This window comes from Phaethon aethereus (assembly GCF_964289735.1).
Source record: "Phaethon aethereus genome assembly, chromosome: 1".
Classification (NCBI taxonomy): Eukaryota; Metazoa; Chordata; class Aves; order Phaethontiformes; family Phaethontidae; genus Phaethon; species Phaethon aethereus.
In genome coordinates this window covers 3,782,103-3,799,426 of record NC_138575.1, presented here as the reverse complement: position 1 = coordinate 3,799,426, position 17,324 = coordinate 3,782,103, and the positions used below count along the sequence as shown (strand labels likewise).

The following is a 17,324-nucleotide window of genomic DNA, read 5'->3' as shown; positions in this document are numbered from 1 at the left end:
GCAAGCTCCTCTCCTTTTCGTTCTTGCTGCCTCCTGTGACAAGCAGACTGAAGGAACTGCCATAAGGGCTGCACACTGTGCATATCTGGCATAGGAAATTCTTTAATAGTCTACATTTTGATAGTCCCAATTCAGTGTGTAGTATTTAACTTGTCCACCTTGTAAGAATGAAGAATTTACCTGACTTCATTGACTTCTCTGAGATTTTGGGAAAAATAGTACATCTATCATACAAGGCAGAAATAGAATAAAACATTCAAAAAAATTATCCCTTTTCACAGAACATACTAGTGTTCTGCACTTGAATGATCTAGTGTATGAGCTTAGGTGGCTCAATCCAGCTGAGTGAATATATTGTGAATCCTTTCTCTGCAGGCCTAACGCCTGATCTGAACAAAATTCAATAGCTTCTGTCTGTCATGCTGGTCTGTTGGATCAACGCAATACCATTCTGCAGAATTAAAGCTTCAGTTCCAGTGGTTGTCTAAAATAATTCAAGAATTTCTGGGAGGCTTCCTACCACTCCCACCCCCAAATTGTGTTGGTCAAAAAGCTTTAACTTCCAAAGTTGTTCAAATTGGAACAGATCTGCCAGGTATATGGCATCGAGCCAGCGGCTGTGCTGGTACTGACTGGGTGTATTTCCAGTTGACGTCAATTTACCTTCCGGTTATCACATCGCGTTGGCTTTTTGCTTTGGCATTACATCTTCAAATAGCTCTTGTGCTTTCCAAAGGACTGACGCAGGCGTTTTGGATTCCATATCGAATTTCAACCTCCAGTTTGATTGTGTATCTCAGCCCAGCAACCTACATACTCTGTCTTTATTTGTAGTTGAGATCATCTTAATTAGTATCAAAGGCTTTATATCTGATTGGCTTGCTCTGTCCTGCCTACAGCTATTGAGTGTTGGAGGCCTTCTTAGTGTGGCAAATCTTGAGAGAACTTGTTTTTCCCTTTCTCCAGGGCAACTGTTAAATTTGGGAAGGACCAAGCTGAACAGGTTTATCACCAGCTTTGTGCTACAGTTCTCTTACAGACTGGTCTATATGGTTTCATGTTTTATAGGTTGATATGTGGGTAGTGTTATATAATATTACAAGCAGAATTTCATTTTGAGGTAAGGCTTACTTGCTTTGTAATAGAAGTAATTTCTTCTAACTTTGTTAGGCAAGTCTCTTCAGCTGTTTTGAGTTGGATGCCAAAGAAAATAAACAGACTGTTCTTGAAACTTACTTTGTCATTAGTAACCAATTTTGTTTAACGTAGCATGAATGATTGACAGTAGGAACATACCCCCAGATTTTTGTTCCTTTGTTGTGAATTTTAGGGATGTTAATGGGATTATAGTTTTATTTCCTTTTTTACTGTTCTAAAGTGAAGTAGATGCCTGCAAGTAACAGCTATCGCATGGGTGCTTTTTTTAGTAGCCACAGGCTCTGTCTCTGCCCACAAATGCAGATCCGGTTCTCTTCAACTGTGATTCTGCTTGAAATCGCTTAAACCTCTTCAGTTAGTTGAGCGTTTTCGGATCAGTGAGTCTTTTGCTTACTGGCTGTGGATTAATAGCTCTGACACTGTATGTAAAGGAAGGTAGATCCCCAGAGCACGTGGAAGTTTGTCCATGTGTTCTAGTTCATGGAGAGATTGAAGTTGTATAAAAGACTGACACTTGATGTAAAAATTTCTGGTGACATGGATGTTCTATTTCATATACACACAGATGTGCATTTGGGGGTAGTTTGGAAGTTGAGGCTTTTAAAGATAAAAGGATGGTCAAAATATGAAATCAAAATGAATGCCAAGTTTTGTACTTAGGTCAAGGGAAAAAAAGGTGCTATTAAAGCACAAAAACATCAGTAGATCACATAGGAGACTAAAGTTGGTGTTCCTTGATCACTGGAGTAATCATACCCAGAACTTTGCTGCTGCTTAGTGGGCTGTAGAAGAAATCAATACGACGAAAAAATGGTCAGTGCTGCCCAAGTGAAGGAGAGTAAGATCACTTTGTATATTGAGACTGACATTCAACTACTGGTGAAGCTCAATCCTGTGATTGCTGTAACACAGATACCAACTGCAAGTTGAACTTGCAGTATGTTTTTCTTGGAGCATGGTAGGAGAAAGAGCAAGGACCTGGAGGCCAATTTGAGGCCTAGCTTGTAGATTGAGGCTGGAGGCCCCTATTCAAGGCTGCTTCATACTTTCCACTCTTAAGACCTTGTCTTAAATAAATTTGCCAGATAAAGTCAGCGGGGCCCGACGGTATTGTTTGAGTCTGCGTTAGACTGATATTTCTGGGAAAATTGAAGCCCAAATGGGAAAAATAGTTCTAGGAAGGAGCTAAGAAAAGCATGCTTCTCTTCTTTGTGTCCTGCTGTGATTCTTTGTAAAGCCTCAAAGTCTGAGTGCTGCAGGAACAGAGGCTTTGGAGCCAAGGAGCCTTTACAAAAATAGTGTTCAGCCTTCCCAGCTTCAGCTAGTGAAGGCTCTGTCCTCAAAGAATTTGAGCCTCTCGTTGCCTCTTTGAGTCTACACTACGAGGCACCATCCCAACAGAACTGGTCAGAGCTGAGAAGCTGTTTTACGCTGTGATCTGAGCACTCACCGTACAGACATTACAGAGGAGGAATGATGTCTGATTCATCCAACCTGCCGGGTATCCCAAACGGCTGTTACTCATTCCCCCTTAGCGTTAACCATTTCATTTGCGCAAAGGGCAAAGGCGTGCAGCAAATACACTAAACTTGCATGGGTTGCCCCATGGCAGAATTGGTTTTTTGCTGTAGGTGGAAACCTAGATGAAGTACACTCAACTGATAAAAGAACAATAGTGTTGGAAACGTGAAGGTCCTAAGTTGGAAAATGCCAGGATTAATATTACCCACGTAGTCTTAATTTAGTGCCTCTCTGAATGTGGTTGATGATATTAGTTAGCCTTATATATATAACTAATAAGCCAGACATATACCTAATATAACCTTATGTAAGTTAACCAGATGCATTTATCTCTAAGGAACCCCTGCCTCAGTTCAGAAGGTGAGAACTATCTCAGAGAGAAGTGAATTGTGTAATGAAGGGAACTGTTGCCTTCTGAATGAAGGTTTAATTTGGAATGGATGGAGCCAGTGAGCCAAAGGGATTGTCAGAAGAAAACGGGTGGTGTTGTAATTAAAGCAAGTTGGGTGCTTCTGCTGGATAATTGAATTCTGATCTTGCCTCTGTAACAGAGTTGCTATGTGATGTTAAGGAAATCATTTTCTTAGATGGTCATTAATTGGGTCTTTCATTCTGATGCCTGATGGGAGAGATCTGAGGTGTGATTTGCTTGAGGGCTTTGCTCTTCTGCCTGCAAGTGAATTCAGAAGAAGATGCATAATACTAAGTATTTTGAAAAATCAGATTCTGGTAGTTTCAAATAGGGGACCCAAAATTAATCAGAATTTGAAGTTCTATGTGTTACAGTAACAATTAATATGATAGGAAAACTGGTGAAGAATTAATTCCTTCTTTCAAGCAGAGTTTGAACTTCATGAAGAAAATACTGCATTGGATATAAGCTGTGAACGGTGTGTAGGAGATGTGGTCTTGAATAAGCAGTAACAACCCTATGCACTGGAAAAGAAGTATTAAAGTCTGTCTAACAACCCTATGCACTGGAAAAGAAGTATTCAAGTCTGTCAGGAGAACATCATATGTCTAGCTGGCATTGTAATGCAAACGCAGAGTGAACCAGCTTAGGCTCAGTGCTGTCTGTAACTGATGTTCTTAACTTATGTGCTTGACTTTTCTGTCAAAGTCCTTTTTAAATGTGAGATGATACATAAAATATAATTTCAAAGCAAACAAACAACAAACCTCAAGGTTAACTGAAGTGCAGCGTCATCGGTGAAGGAGGAGACAAGATATTCCTTCCTCACGAAGCTGGAAGGAAACTCATAGCCCTGAAAATCCATCATGCCTAGAGCAGGTGAGGCTGGAGTATTTGGCAGAGGGTCTTTTGAATGGATTTTTCGTCTCAGTTCAGTGAGTTACTAGCTGGATCCTGCTTATACAGTCTCTTAGTTGGGCGTCCTGAGACCCAGCTTCAAGCACAACTTGCTTTCTGTTTAGAGCAGGATGGCTGCCGGTGTTGCTGGGGGAGGCAAGGGAACCCCTCCAAGCATGTGGCATCAGCTTTGTCCCGGCATAGCCGGCTTCATGTGCTACCAGGCTGTTGGCAGCAGGCCCGTAAGGCAATTGTGTGTGAGCGGAAGATGGCCAGGACGTGGCACTTGCTATCAGAAGCAGCACAGATTCAGCCACCCATTTTATTGGAACTTTTGGAGCTATTTATGCTGGGCATCTGTTTAAGTACGTTGCTGATTCGGAGCCAAGCAACTCTTAGAAGTTACGCTAGCAGTGAAATACACGTGTAGCATTGCAGTCCCTTTTGATTTCATACAACCAGACCTCTCACTCAAGAGGGTACTTAATCAACATCTTCCCCTTGTTCTGTAGTCTGCCAATTCTGTAGCTTTCTAGCCTGGTCTTAAATACCTCCAGTGCTAGCTTCCCATGATAGCACCCCCAAAAGACTGCAAATTTACTATAGCACACTAAGTCCCTTATTTTTTTTTTTCCTTGATGTCATGTTGAAATTGATCTTGCTGAGGTATTTTTGTGGCTTCTTGCACTTAGTTGTGGATTTACCTTCTTATAGCGCCCTTTACATTTGTGACTTTTTTGCAGTTTCATCCTTGGGCATTCTTCTGTGGAGGCTCTGCAACCCTGACTGCTTTGAACTTTTTTTATACAGCTTGATTTTCAAACCACTTAATTTTTTTTTCTACTGCTTTCCTCATATGTTACTATTTGATAGTAGTTGGATAATAGTTGGATGCCCAAACCAAAGCCTTATGCCATATTGTAGATAAGACTTTTGAGCCTTGATAACAGCAAGAGTACTTGATTTATTTGAAGAGCCTACTCATTTTCATGTATTTGCTATGCACTTAGAATATTTGCAATAGGTTGATACTGATCTATTGTAACTCCTAAATGTGTTTTCACATAGCCCATGTACCCTGTCCTGTTTTGCATGGCAGATTTTTTGTGTTTATGTCGATTTGCACTTGGCCCTAGTGAATTGCACCTTGATCCATCATTATAAGCTGGATGAAACGCAAAAAGTCTGAAGCTTGTCTGCTACCGTGCTGGCAGTCTGTCTGAGCATGGTGTAAGGTCTGGGAATCGGTGAACGTCTCCTGTTCTGTCAAGCAGGTTATCACTGAAAACCCATAATGATGCTGACCCTGGGGCACAGATGAATCACTGCTGATTCATGGCTCCATTTTGATGTCAAACCATTGAAGGCTACCCACAGTAAAGTTATTTGACCTATTTGCCATTCTGTGTTAGCTTAACCTAGGTGATGTCTCAATAATTTGCCTTAAATATCATATAAAAGCATCACAAGTCCTATGAAAGTCAAAACAGACAAGGTCTACTGCCAAGTCCCATCCATAGGGCCTGCTGCCCTGTTGTAGAAGAAATCAGATTTATGTGATACAACTTGTGGTTGCCAAATCCACATTGGCTGCGACTCGTCACCTTCTCCACTCCTAGATGCCTGCAAATTGTCTGTGTTTCCATATTTTTTATTGAAATTGAAATTAAACTGATGGATATGTAAATCCTGGCTGTTCTTCCCACTGCTTCCCTGAACATATTTGCTTCTCCTCTGTTTCCCCCTACCCCTTCTTTCCTTCAGGATGTGTGCTGTAAAGATACGCAGACCGGAGAGAAAAAATTACAAGCCTTTAATGGATTGGCTAATTTTTATAAGAAAACGTGACAAAGCACTAAGCTTTGCTAAAACGTGGGGAACTGAAAACAGCAGCCGGGGGCAGAGGAAGATACTGTGTTCATTGTCTATCAGTAAGACATTAAGGGAGAACAAAACTGTGAATGTGTTACTTAAAACGTTTTTACTCCTGATTCTGCTGTTCCCCAGCAAAGAACTTTTTTTTTTTTTTTCCCCTTAGTTAAAAAGACATTGCCTTAAACTCTCTGGCAGTTCAGAAAGGTTGATGCCATTTAAAGCTTTCTCAGTGTTCAAGAAGTTTATGCTGCACTGTAGCAGTTACCCTGTTTTTGTGCCATCTAATCCTTGCTTCCTGAGACTGTTCCACGTTCATCCCTGGGAATGTTGTTGTGTGGAAGAGGCTATACCTTACTTCTGTGCTGTGATATCTGCTAGAGGGGCAAAAAAGTATATATAAAAAATTAGGTTTTAGGGCTCCCTGTCAAGTACCTTTCATTGCATCAATGCTGCTCTAATTCTAGGAAAAACCATCCAACTTGCTCAGCCAAGGTAATAAATTGTGTTGCTTATATGGAAGTGTCTGCTGCTGTTACTCATACATATGGCACAGTAGTTCTAAGGATTGTGGAAAGAAAACCCAGCAACTCTAACGCCACTTGAACTTCTGTGAATCTTCTGGGTTTTTTCTCCTGTGCAGTTAATAACACTTTTTTTTTCTTTCTTTGTCCCTCTACCTCCTTTTCTGCAGTTTCAGCTTCTTGCCTCAGCACTATTTAAGTCTGGCTCGGATTTCACCACTCTTGGTGAGTATTGTGTATCGGAAGAATTATACTGAGTATGTTCCCTCTGATAAAGATTGTTACTGTTAGTTTCTGCTGGGTTTTTTAATATCAAATGTTATAGTTCATGCGAATATTGTAAGTCCTTTTTGGTTTGGATATGTGAAGTGCCACTACTTAGACTTTTGAGAGATTATTTCTAATGACCAGTGTCCAATGCCTCGAGCCCATATTTAAAACATCTGTCACCAGTGGTTTTAGACCCATGCCCCCCGGAATCATTTTCTGTCTCTTATTACATCTGATGCTTCACTGTTATCCAAATAAACAGAAGCTTTGGTCAGAATACAGCACCTCCTGTCATGTCACTTTGGAATCTCACAGCATGGCTACGGCTCTGTTTGCTGTGATAACTGCAATTCCTGGAGTAGTTTGGTTCGCTCTGTTCTTTGCAAAACTAGTTCTTCGGGCAGAATGTCAAGAGTGAAGAAAACAGTGGCGTGTAGGGCTGGAAACAGGAGGTCTGAGCCAAAGCCATAATTTGTTTAACTATTCTATACAGTTAACTCTCTTAAACAGTTGAGAGATGAATCCTGAGCAAGCTATAGGAAGGCTATAGGCAGAACTTAACATACATGTAATAATGTGTTGACCTCAACTTACCGAGCTCTTGCTAGGAGCATGGGTGACTTCAGTTTTTGACAGTCGTGTAATTCCCAATCTAAGGAATTGAGTGTAAGGTTGGTTTTTTTCCCTTCCCTCTCAGTCCTGCTGGGTAAGGAAGCTCTGCTGAGCTTGTGCAGTTTGGAAGACGTTATCTAGTTGATGCTGTAAGATGAATTTTTTAAAGGAAGAAAACCCGAGTTTCAGAAAGTTGTTTTTTCCCAGTTTTAAATGTTCTAAAAGATTAATTAGTTCCTGACACAATACAATACTTTATTCAGAGGTTGGTTTTACAGATAGGAGGATAGATACATCAAGTGGTGCTTCCAGAAGAAAACAAAAAACGCAAGTCCTCCTTGATTTGATTAACTTGGTTGACTTTGATTAACTGAAGAGTGAGTTCACTGAATTAAAAAGCATTCCTTTGAGATACCAGTGTTTGAAGTAATACAAAGCAGAGGAAATCGTTGTATGCCTGCTCTATTGTTCTTGCTGTTGATGGTTTAAGTATGGGGATTTGGATAAACAATGCTTCTGCAGCAGACTAAACCCTCCCCTGTTGGGACGCGGCACTTCACAAAACTAGTTTGCAGAGGACCCTTGTGCCAAGAGGCAGCCTGGGTCCTCGGTGCAAGTCCAGTGATTAAATAGCAACTCTGACTTGGGACTCCTACCGTCAGCAGAGCTTGTCTTAGGAAAAAGTGCAAGCAATACAAGTACCAGTTCTGGTTAAGACAGTAGTGAAGATAATGAGGAAAGCCTGAGGACAGAAGAAATGAGGCACCAAATAAAAATAGCTACACAGATTTTGTTTTCTGGGACATCAGAGTAGTCCCTTGAGGACTTTTGCTTCCCCCATTTCTTCAGGACTGTCAATGAGCTTGACAGCTGTTTGCTTATTACTTTTTATGGCATTTTGATTGCAGTGTTGACTTGGGGTGATGTGATCTGTGTGTATAGGCACATAGTAGCGGGACAGAAAGCTGGTAGCCTTGTTAGTTGAGGGAGAAGTAGCAAAGAGTTAACATCCATCCAAAATGGACAGCTGGCATACTCTGCAGCTAAACCGAACATGTAAAGTAGTGAGCATTGACTTGCTTTCCCCTTTTCTTCCTCCCCCAGGATTTTCAGATGTTGACCACACGTATGCGCAGAGAACTCAGCTGTTCGATACACTCGTCAACTTCTTTCCAGACAACATGACCCCTCCTAAAGGCAACCTGGTGGACCTCATCACGCTGTAATGGAGCAATCACTGGACATGTGGAAGAGGGGAAAAGCATCCATTTTCAGTATTTTAATTTTTTTACTGCATTGATTGACTGCTGGGATGACGTAATATAGTAACCCCTAAGTGTTTGAACGGGGTTTTATACTTGTATGGTGAATCCCTGAAGCTTTTCCCTTGGAGTAGGTTAATAAAATGTAACTGATGTACTTCCGACTAAATATATATATTTTTTCTGACTTTGGATTTTGAGTTAGCAAATGTAAGATGAAAAGGTGGGGGGAAAAAAAGAAAAAAAAAAAAAAGACAAAAAAATTCCCAATCATGCAGTGATTGTTTTTGCCAGTAGGGGAAAATTGAGATTTGTGGGTTCTCTGGAATTAAAGATGATGACTTTTATTTTGGGTTTCGTGAGAAAGGGGGGAGGTTGTTCTTTGCTCATTTGTAGCTAGTCATGATATATTGCTTTATCCTACAACTCCATCCTCAGCAGCTGAGTAAATTGGCGGCAGGACACCGGCGCGCGTTGAGGTAATATTAATGTATGTGTCTTGAGTCTTGTAATCACAGTGTGTCGTGTGAAGGGGAGCGTGTGTTACAAATTATGTCTCCTCATCCTAGAACTGGGCTTATAGTAGCGTCTATTTGCATCTGATATGTGGTCTAAACCTAAATACCTATCTTCTGTTCTCTGGAGCCTTCCGCTTAAGGCCTGACAGGCAAGTGGAAACCTCAGAGAAACTGCTGGAAAACTGGAGCGCAGTCATTGTCTGCACAGGCCCCTTTTCAGGGTTTTTTTCTGGTTTTACTCCGTGCTCTTCCGATGAGAAACCATGCAGATCCTCGCAGAGCCCAGCAAAACTGGGTCTTCCACCACATGCACACCCGACCTCCGCAGCCTGACTCCGGGTTGGGTGTAGGATTTCTGAAACAGATTGTCTTCGTTTACATGCACCTCTGCTTCTCTGTGCGTTTGTCAGTGTGTAAATGTGAAGAGGATTGCTCCAAACAGCTTGTCTCCTTCCTATGTAGTGCAGCTTGTTCACTTTTAAATGCATTTTAGACTGAGATCTGAATGAGGGAGGCCATTTTATCATAAATCTTTTTGAAAGCAAGCTGATGCATATGTATAGAAAATGCATACTTCCTTGCTGAAAGCCTTCTTTATTAAATAAGGTAAGAGCTTGGTGCTGCACTACAAAGTGGGATGAAGGTTATGTGTACCCAGCACTAGAAGCTTTATGCATTTGGTGTCAGTGAGCATTCAGTACAAACTGGCAGATGTAAATATTTATATGAGATTGCAAAACTTTATGTCCAGAAATGTTCATGCCAGAAGGGTATCGTTGCTGCACCCACTGTGGCTACACGACTCCTGTTCAACTTGTTGGAAGTCTTGTTGTCTGCAAAGATGATTTGGACTCTTGAAATAAAGAGTTAGTGAAGTGTCTTTTTCAGAGCTCGAGTGTCTGCTTGCTTTGATTGCATTGTATTGCCTCTTTGTGTGACTTTTGTAGTTTTGCTACGTTAGAAATAAATTTTAAAACTCATACTAGCGTTTAATCACTTAGGAACGATTAGAGGCTGAGCTTTGCTTCGTCTCCAGGGAGGACTATCCAAATACAGTGTTTTTAAGTAACTTGTAACTTGAGACTGTTTAGACATTGTATACTTCAGTGGACAGCAAATCTGATGTCTGTGGAAGAATCCACTCAGTGCAGTAAATGAAATCAGATTAAATTGTTTCTTTGAAACATTGCTTTTTTTTTTTTTTCCAGTGACATGGAAAGTTTTACGTCACTGCTAGGCTTTACGATGTGCTACCTTTGCTGACGCTTTGTTAACTAGCTCAAGTAGAGCTTATATGGTACGACTGTAGATACCAACAGTGCTGTACTGGGGGAATATTCCGATCGAGGCATTGTTTCCATTGAGATTGAACTTAGCTTTTTTAGTGCTACCAGTCAAAATGCTGCAGCCCTCTAGTACTTAAAATTTTAGTGCTGTTATGCTCCTTTATCACTTGATTTCATTACCTGTATATTCTCCAACTTCAGTCAGATGATGAATTGCTTTTGGTGGCAGTTTTCTAATGGACTACGCTCTTCCCAAACTTTTATACGTGCACCTTTGATGATTACCTGTGAGGCTGAACCCAAAAGACACAACTAGACTGAGGAGCCGTGGCAAGGAGAAAGTGGAAGTTTAGGAATGCCGAGAGCTTTGTGAACGACGTTGGTGCCGAGCAGTGCATAATGTTGGGCTTGATTTGTGTTATAGAAATCCTGTCAAAACTCATTGTCCTCTGTGCCAGGGCTGCACACAAAGCCTGACAGCCTGGCTCGGGTTTTTTTTGGTGGCGTAATGTAAATGAATGATTTGTGTGAGCGAGGCGAACGTTGCTTCTGCAGTACTGACAATCCCTGCTAACGAGAGCACTTCAGGATGATCAAATATTGACCTAACTTTATCCTGAGCAGATCGATTTCCTTGCGCACGAGTACAGTTTATGGATTACAGCCGGTTAATCAACCGGCAGAAACTATTTGCTCAGCTTCTGAGTATTTGTTGAGCAGCAGAGGCACCCTGTGGCCAGAGAGGTTAATCCAAAGTGAAGGTTTCTTGTGGCTTTGCCAAGGGTCTTTCCTGCTTCTGTGTCTTTAAAGCTAGGAGTCAAAATTAAGTTATTTCTTTGCATTGGTGTATGCCATGCTACCTGATTTAAAAACTAATTAAAAAATCTGAGCAGTGAAGTATACATTTTCTTTCAAAATAAGCCGGTTATTGACTAACGGTTACAGGGAGCGTTTGAATTTAATTACATGCAGATCTTCAAAGATACTGATGATGTTCCAGGAAAGCGTTAGGTGTGAGCATTACAGAAATACTGAAGTACAAACAGAGAAGAGACCCACTTGATCTGAAAATGGCCACCTGAAAATGTTTCACAGCACAGTGCATGCAAGTGTTGTAAATATACAAGCTGTATGTGAGAAGCCTTCAAACCTCACCCTTATGCTTGCAGGCTGTAGCAGAGATGGCTTTTTAGATTAGGCAAGACAAACATACTATATTTGCCTTTACCTTATATGATAAGGTGACTTTTTGCATGGATTTAACACTGCATAATCTTTGCACTACAGTAGTTTAAGTGAACTTGTAAATAAGGTATTGCAAAAGAAAGCATCATTACTTGTCAGAGAAGGACTCATTTATGATGACTGGGGTCTTTAAAGCCAAAGCTACAAGGTTCTGGTTTGGTTTTTTTAAAGCTGTAGGAAGTCAGGGTGGAATAAACTTGATACAGACATCAAGACTTTGGTCGTGATGTAGCTTTTTAAAAAAAAAAAATACTTTTGATATCCGTGAGTTTGGTTCTTCACTGACACTGGCCTTCAGCATAGTTGCCCTTACATGACTATGCAGATCATCTCTTAGGAAAACATGAAAGTATTCTTTATGCAAAGTTGTTCCCATCAAGTGACACATTTTCCTAGAGAAATAAAGCCCTTCAAGTTTGATTATTTGGTAGCTTGAATTAGGCAGATTTAAGTGAGTTTCTTCTTTCTTTCAACCCCTCATAGTAGTTATGAGGGAGAAATCCTTAAGAGTTGTCCCAAAATGTCTTCTCCAAGCAAGTACTGCTATCAGTGTGACCTAACACATTTTCATGTGGCAGAAGGACCTACTTAGATGTTGCTGTTACAAATGAGGAAACCATAGCCACCTCCTTGCCTTGTTTTTTAAGGATCTCATTAATTAATATTGCTCCTGGGGGGACCTGAAGGGTGATGCAAAAAAGTGGTTATTGAAATTAGTTGTAGTTTTTCCTCCTCTGGCTCTTCTACAGATAACATTAGTGATGTATTTATTCTTAAGCATCTCTTCTTTTTGCTGAGTATAGTGAGGAAGGGGAGCTTTGTCTCGGAAAAGTTTAGTTTGCCCTTTCCCTGGACAGCATCTGGTATGTGTAGTTTGGGTAGTGATACCCAGTTCTGTAAATAAATGTCTGGGGTTTGGTTCCGTTTGCTCAGGATGGCTCTGTGTGTACGCAGGTACACGCTAGCTCAGAGGTCAAGCTGGAGGTTTCTACTAGAAGATCAGTTAGCAAAATCATGCTCTTATTTTGGAAAATCAATCTGGGAAGACCCAGTTGGAAAGATTTTTTTGAAGGTATTTGCCTTGTGAAATGGTAGCTAGAGTGAAATCAGGAAGTTTTCACAAAGAACATACTAAAACGTACCTGTATGAAGGTTGTACGGGAGTAAGGATGCAGTCACAGGATTAAATTGTTGACATTTTTTGGTCACTAGTTGTAATAACCTAGCCTGAAAATTTAATGACTAAGGAGTCAGTGAGCAAATGAATCAGACCCCCTGTTCGGAGGAGGGCAGGCTTTTTGCGGATGCATGGGGCTAGCGGCCAAGGATTGCGATAGCTTTTTCTGTGGTGGTCTTTAATCAGCAGCCACAAGTGTCGGGGTCTCCATTTGCTGTTTCTTCTTCCAGAAGAGACTCCTTCCAAAGCAGAGTAATGACTCTGGATGAGTGTTTTTCATAGGGCTTTGTGGAACAGCTGTTTTCTGAATCATTTTCCTGATGTGTGCAAATTTTTAAAGGGAGTTTTCTTTGTCGCAAAGTTGTACACCATTCTTGCCCTGCTGCGTAAACCTGCGCTTGTCAGTGCCGCAGGCAACGAGCGATAAATTCAGAGCAGTGTTCTGAGAAACACTTGAAACTCATTTGCTGCTTTTACTGTAAGAAAGATTAGCATTAATGCTGCCTGTTTTGAATGCAGGAGGGTGGCAAGTACCTGTAACGCTAATACTATTAATCCTCTTGCTGTCTCCTGTATTTCAGAGTTGAGAAGGAAATACCTTTGTAGAGCTTACTGAGTGGAACTTTTAGTACATATTGGCTCTGTGCACCCTTAAACTTGAGTGTTCCTACACCTCTGTACACGTAGTAATTCTGTTGATGTAACGCTGTGCTGCTTCTGGGGAAATGGGAAAAGTTATTGGATACATTTCCACTTGGTACCTTTGTTTTTAGAAGTGGAAGAATGTCTTGTGAAACCTTGAGTCTCAGTGTATACTTTGAATTCTAGCTTATTAGTTGTGGTTGGCTTGGAGTTAAGGAATATTTGGCTATTGTCAAGTGAAGTCCTGACCGTAAAAGCAGTTCATGTATGTCTCTGGAAGTGCTTGTGTTGTTTTATAGCTGTCGTTATTACAGAAACAGAGGTGGGCCTAGTAAAAAAAAAAAAAAAAAAATTTGTTCTGATTAGGAGGAAGATTATAGAAACTCTGAATGAGCTTGCACAATTTTAATTAGTACGCATGATAATTTGGAGACGGGTCTTATTTTGTGAAAGGAGAGTTTAAGAACAACCATATGACTTTTTCTTTATATAGAGTGATAGTAGCATATAAGCTGTAAATATTGTTGAAATGTAAATGTGCTGTCAGAAGCTTGTTAGTGTATCTAAATGCCTATGGGTATGGTAGACGTGATCATATCCTGTCATGGAAAAGGTTATGTTGGAAATCACTCAGATAGTGGTAATGACTTGTAGGCAATACCCCTGTTTTACCGAAAACCTCTATTATAATGAAAAGTTGGAGTGGAAAAAGTAGGTCTACTGTACTGGAACCATTATAATAGTACATGGTTCAGCACTTGGATAAATTGATTCCAGATGCTTTTATCTTTAGGCAGTGGATCCAAACATGGTTTTAGAGTGGAAGCCAGTTAATTATCTGCTTATTGCCGTTTGAGAGTTGCGCAAGAAAATATCCATGGTTGATGGCAGCAGGTATACTTCTGGCATTCCTGGCAGAGGTCAAAGAACTGGACGGAGTTTTGGATTATCCATGGGTGCTTTGGTTATATACATAAACCTCTGAGGACGACAGTGGTTGCGTGGGTTGTATAGAATACCAGCTATATGGGTTAGGTGTAGAGGTCTGCAAGGCAGCATTTCTCCCAAGCACAGATCCTAAAGGTGATGTTGCTGCTGTCTCCTTTGCTTTCATATATTTGAACTTGATTTGTTAGTAATGAGCCCCAGATACTTGCTGTGACCCAAATCCAGTGCTCTGCTTCCAAATATCTACACCTACAGACCTGCTTACGCTGCTGTCAGTGTATCATGTCAGTACCCTGAAATCTTAATTTATACTTTGTGCAGACAAAGGTCCATCTTGTTTTGGCTTCCAGCTGTTTGTTGTAGGTCAGCACAGCTTTTTCTGATGACCTGGAGACTGTAAGTATTGGAGTGCTGTCAGAAACTCAGTTGACTCTTCAGCTGTAGCGTGGCATTGCACTTCATTCCTGGGAAAAGTGGTGTGAGTGAATAGCTCAAAACTGGCTCTACCCGGTTAATTTTTGGTTTTGCTACTAATTTGAAAGGAAAATCTATCACTAGCATATATGCTGTCCAGCATGATGATCAAGGCATGGTTCCTTGGGTATTCCTCCATTTATTCTGACTTTTCCTTTCCCTGCCTGACTGTTCACTGCTATTAAAATGCTGTGCCTTGAGGCTTCCCCCAGTTTAATGGTGTACCTACTGAAGAATTAAAGGTTAGACCTGTGTGGTGGTTATTGAAGCATCAGTTTCTCCATGTCACATCATCATATTCTAGTTGCTTTCTTTGCAAAACTCCTCACTCCTGCCTCTGAAACAGTCAGGGAGGATCCTTGTGATTTACGTTGCTCTCTCCAAGGGCTGTTCCTCCTCCGGGTTAGGGACGGGGAAGTGTGGGAGCCGATTTCCCAGCAGGGTGTGCTGTCAGCATAACACCGCAGCATACACCTATTTACTTGTGCCGCTCCGTCACCCAACGCTCAGGGCTGTGATAAGCCTTCCCCCCACACACCCTGTGCCTCAGCAGGGTTTATTTGGTGTGGCACCGGGAGTCTGATAGCTGTTTGGCAGAAGACAAAGACAATTATACCAACTCTCAAGTTCATTTAAATAATAGTTCTAGGTTTCTGCTACCTGCTTTCGTAATCCCAAATCTTCAGTGGTGGCAAACAGCTAGTAGTTGGGGTGCTTGTTTTATTTCTTCAGTGTAGCAGGGCAGATGGAATGCGAAGATAAATAGGCTTGGGGATAATGTAGTGGTGGCTCATGTGAGTGCGTCTTTAAGATATGGTCTGTCTTTGTGGAAGGACTTTGAAGACTTAGCAAGTAGGTCTGCTATTTAAAGCTGATTTTTTTTTTTTTCCACCCAAACTGGATTCTTTGGCTCTCTTTCAAATGGAAGTGATGTAAGGGCCAGGATCTTGTAGTCCTGGAGCTTCGTCTCGAGCTTTGGCCCTCTCCACCCCAAAGATGCCAGAGAGACTAACAGAAACTTTTTTTTTTCCCTCTCCAGTCCCTCTGCAGCGATTGCAAGGAAGCCAGCTGGGCTTAACACTATTCAAACACGCTGGAGGTTGTGCAGCACAGCTATCAGACCAGGTCTGGCAGTCTTAAGAGACTGTTAAAACCTAAAAATGTTCTGAGCTTTCTAATGAAAGCTGCCAGTGAGATTAAGGGAAATGAGCTGCTTTTTAATTAGTATGGTGGTGGGGAGGCTAGACCACAACAGTGGCTCCAGTGGTTGCAGTCTTCTCCACTTCCCAAATACCCGTGGACTGTTTTTTCTCCCCAGTGATGAGAAAATACACTTTAAATATCCTGACTTTGTAACTATCTGCCCAGGGGATTCAATCAATTACTTCATGTTTCACTAAATAGAAAAGTGCTGCAGCATGTGAACAGGGTCTGTTCATTGAAGAATCCACTTTGAGGCTGAAAAGTGATTTTTTTTTTTTTTTTGAGGTTTTGACAAAAAGCTCTTAAAAGGGGAAAATGGCTCTTATCAACCTGAGCTTTCTTAGTTGCAAGTCAATGACTTCCTTGCAAATAGTCCAGTCTGAACAGTGGCTGATCCTTCTACCTCAGCTTACCCTGCGGAAATACGCGCTATTACAAAGGTGACAGCCTGATTTCCTTCCTCGGGCAGTGCGGAGAACTCCTATACTGGAGAATACTTTTATCTAACCACGGAGGAGCTAACGATTGTGCCGCTGACTTGTTTTCCCCTCTTCTCTGCCATGGTAATTGGGAAGGCAAACTAGCAGTGGAGGCTGACTGTTGCCTTCATGTCTTCCTCATCATTCCTATCCTTCCTCCCATCTCTCCCTCCCGTTGATGTTTTGATGTGCAAAACACTTTTCACTTCAGAAGCTGCTGTGCTGGGTAGTGGAAAAGAAAACAGAATCCTAGTTATTAGTAGCTGTTGCAATTTACTAAAGCTGTATTTTCTGTCTTCCAGCATACCCTCCTCCACAGCAGGAAATGAGGGGATACTGGGGAGACCATAAGCCAGAGAAAAGAGCTTAATTATACAAACAAATGTGTGCATGGGAGTCTTGAGTCTTGGAGGCCTCGATCCTTGCAGACCACTTTGCCTAGGGCAGAAAATTAAAGCCCGTTGGCCCATTCTCAGTCAATGGGAGATGACGTTCCCATCTTTGTGGGCTGGTGGTGGTGGTGTGCATCTTGCACGTTGCATCTCAGCATCTAAATGTACCTCATTTTAGAAGCATCTAGTCTCGGTAAACATTTTCCCTTTGAACGTTGTACTTTGAAACTGCTGAAGCAACCTCTCTCTTCTAGTCACGTTGATAGCATGGACAGGATCTGGGTAGCTTGGCGTTAAACACTGCTAAGCTGGCTGGCTGGACACCACAACCTGCTTAGGGGTGATTTTACAAGCTGTTTCTTTGAGCTGTTGTCTCTACTCTTACCGTAGCGCTATACAGTGTGCTGGTTGGTTTGTCTGAACCTTCGATGT

The 17,324-nt window shown here is 41.5% G+C and overlaps 1 protein-coding gene across 1 annotated transcript in view; it reads left to right on the top strand.

Moving 5' to 3' along the window:
• MKLN1 (muskelin 1) overlaps window positions 1-8,968 on the top strand; it is a gene marked incomplete at its 5' end in the record, with an annotated part of 98,030 nt that extends 89,062 nt beyond the window's left edge. The window contains 2 exons of the mRNA XM_082007597.1: window positions 6,555-6,609; window positions 8,371-8,968. Of these exons, the coding sequence (XP_081863723.1) occupies window positions 6,555-6,609; window positions 8,371-8,492 (177 nt within the window). The 3' untranslated portion in view covers window positions 8,493-8,968. The remainder of the gene's footprint in view (window positions 1-6,554; window positions 6,610-8,370) is intronic.
• Window positions 8,969-17,324: the final 8,356 nt, after the last annotated feature.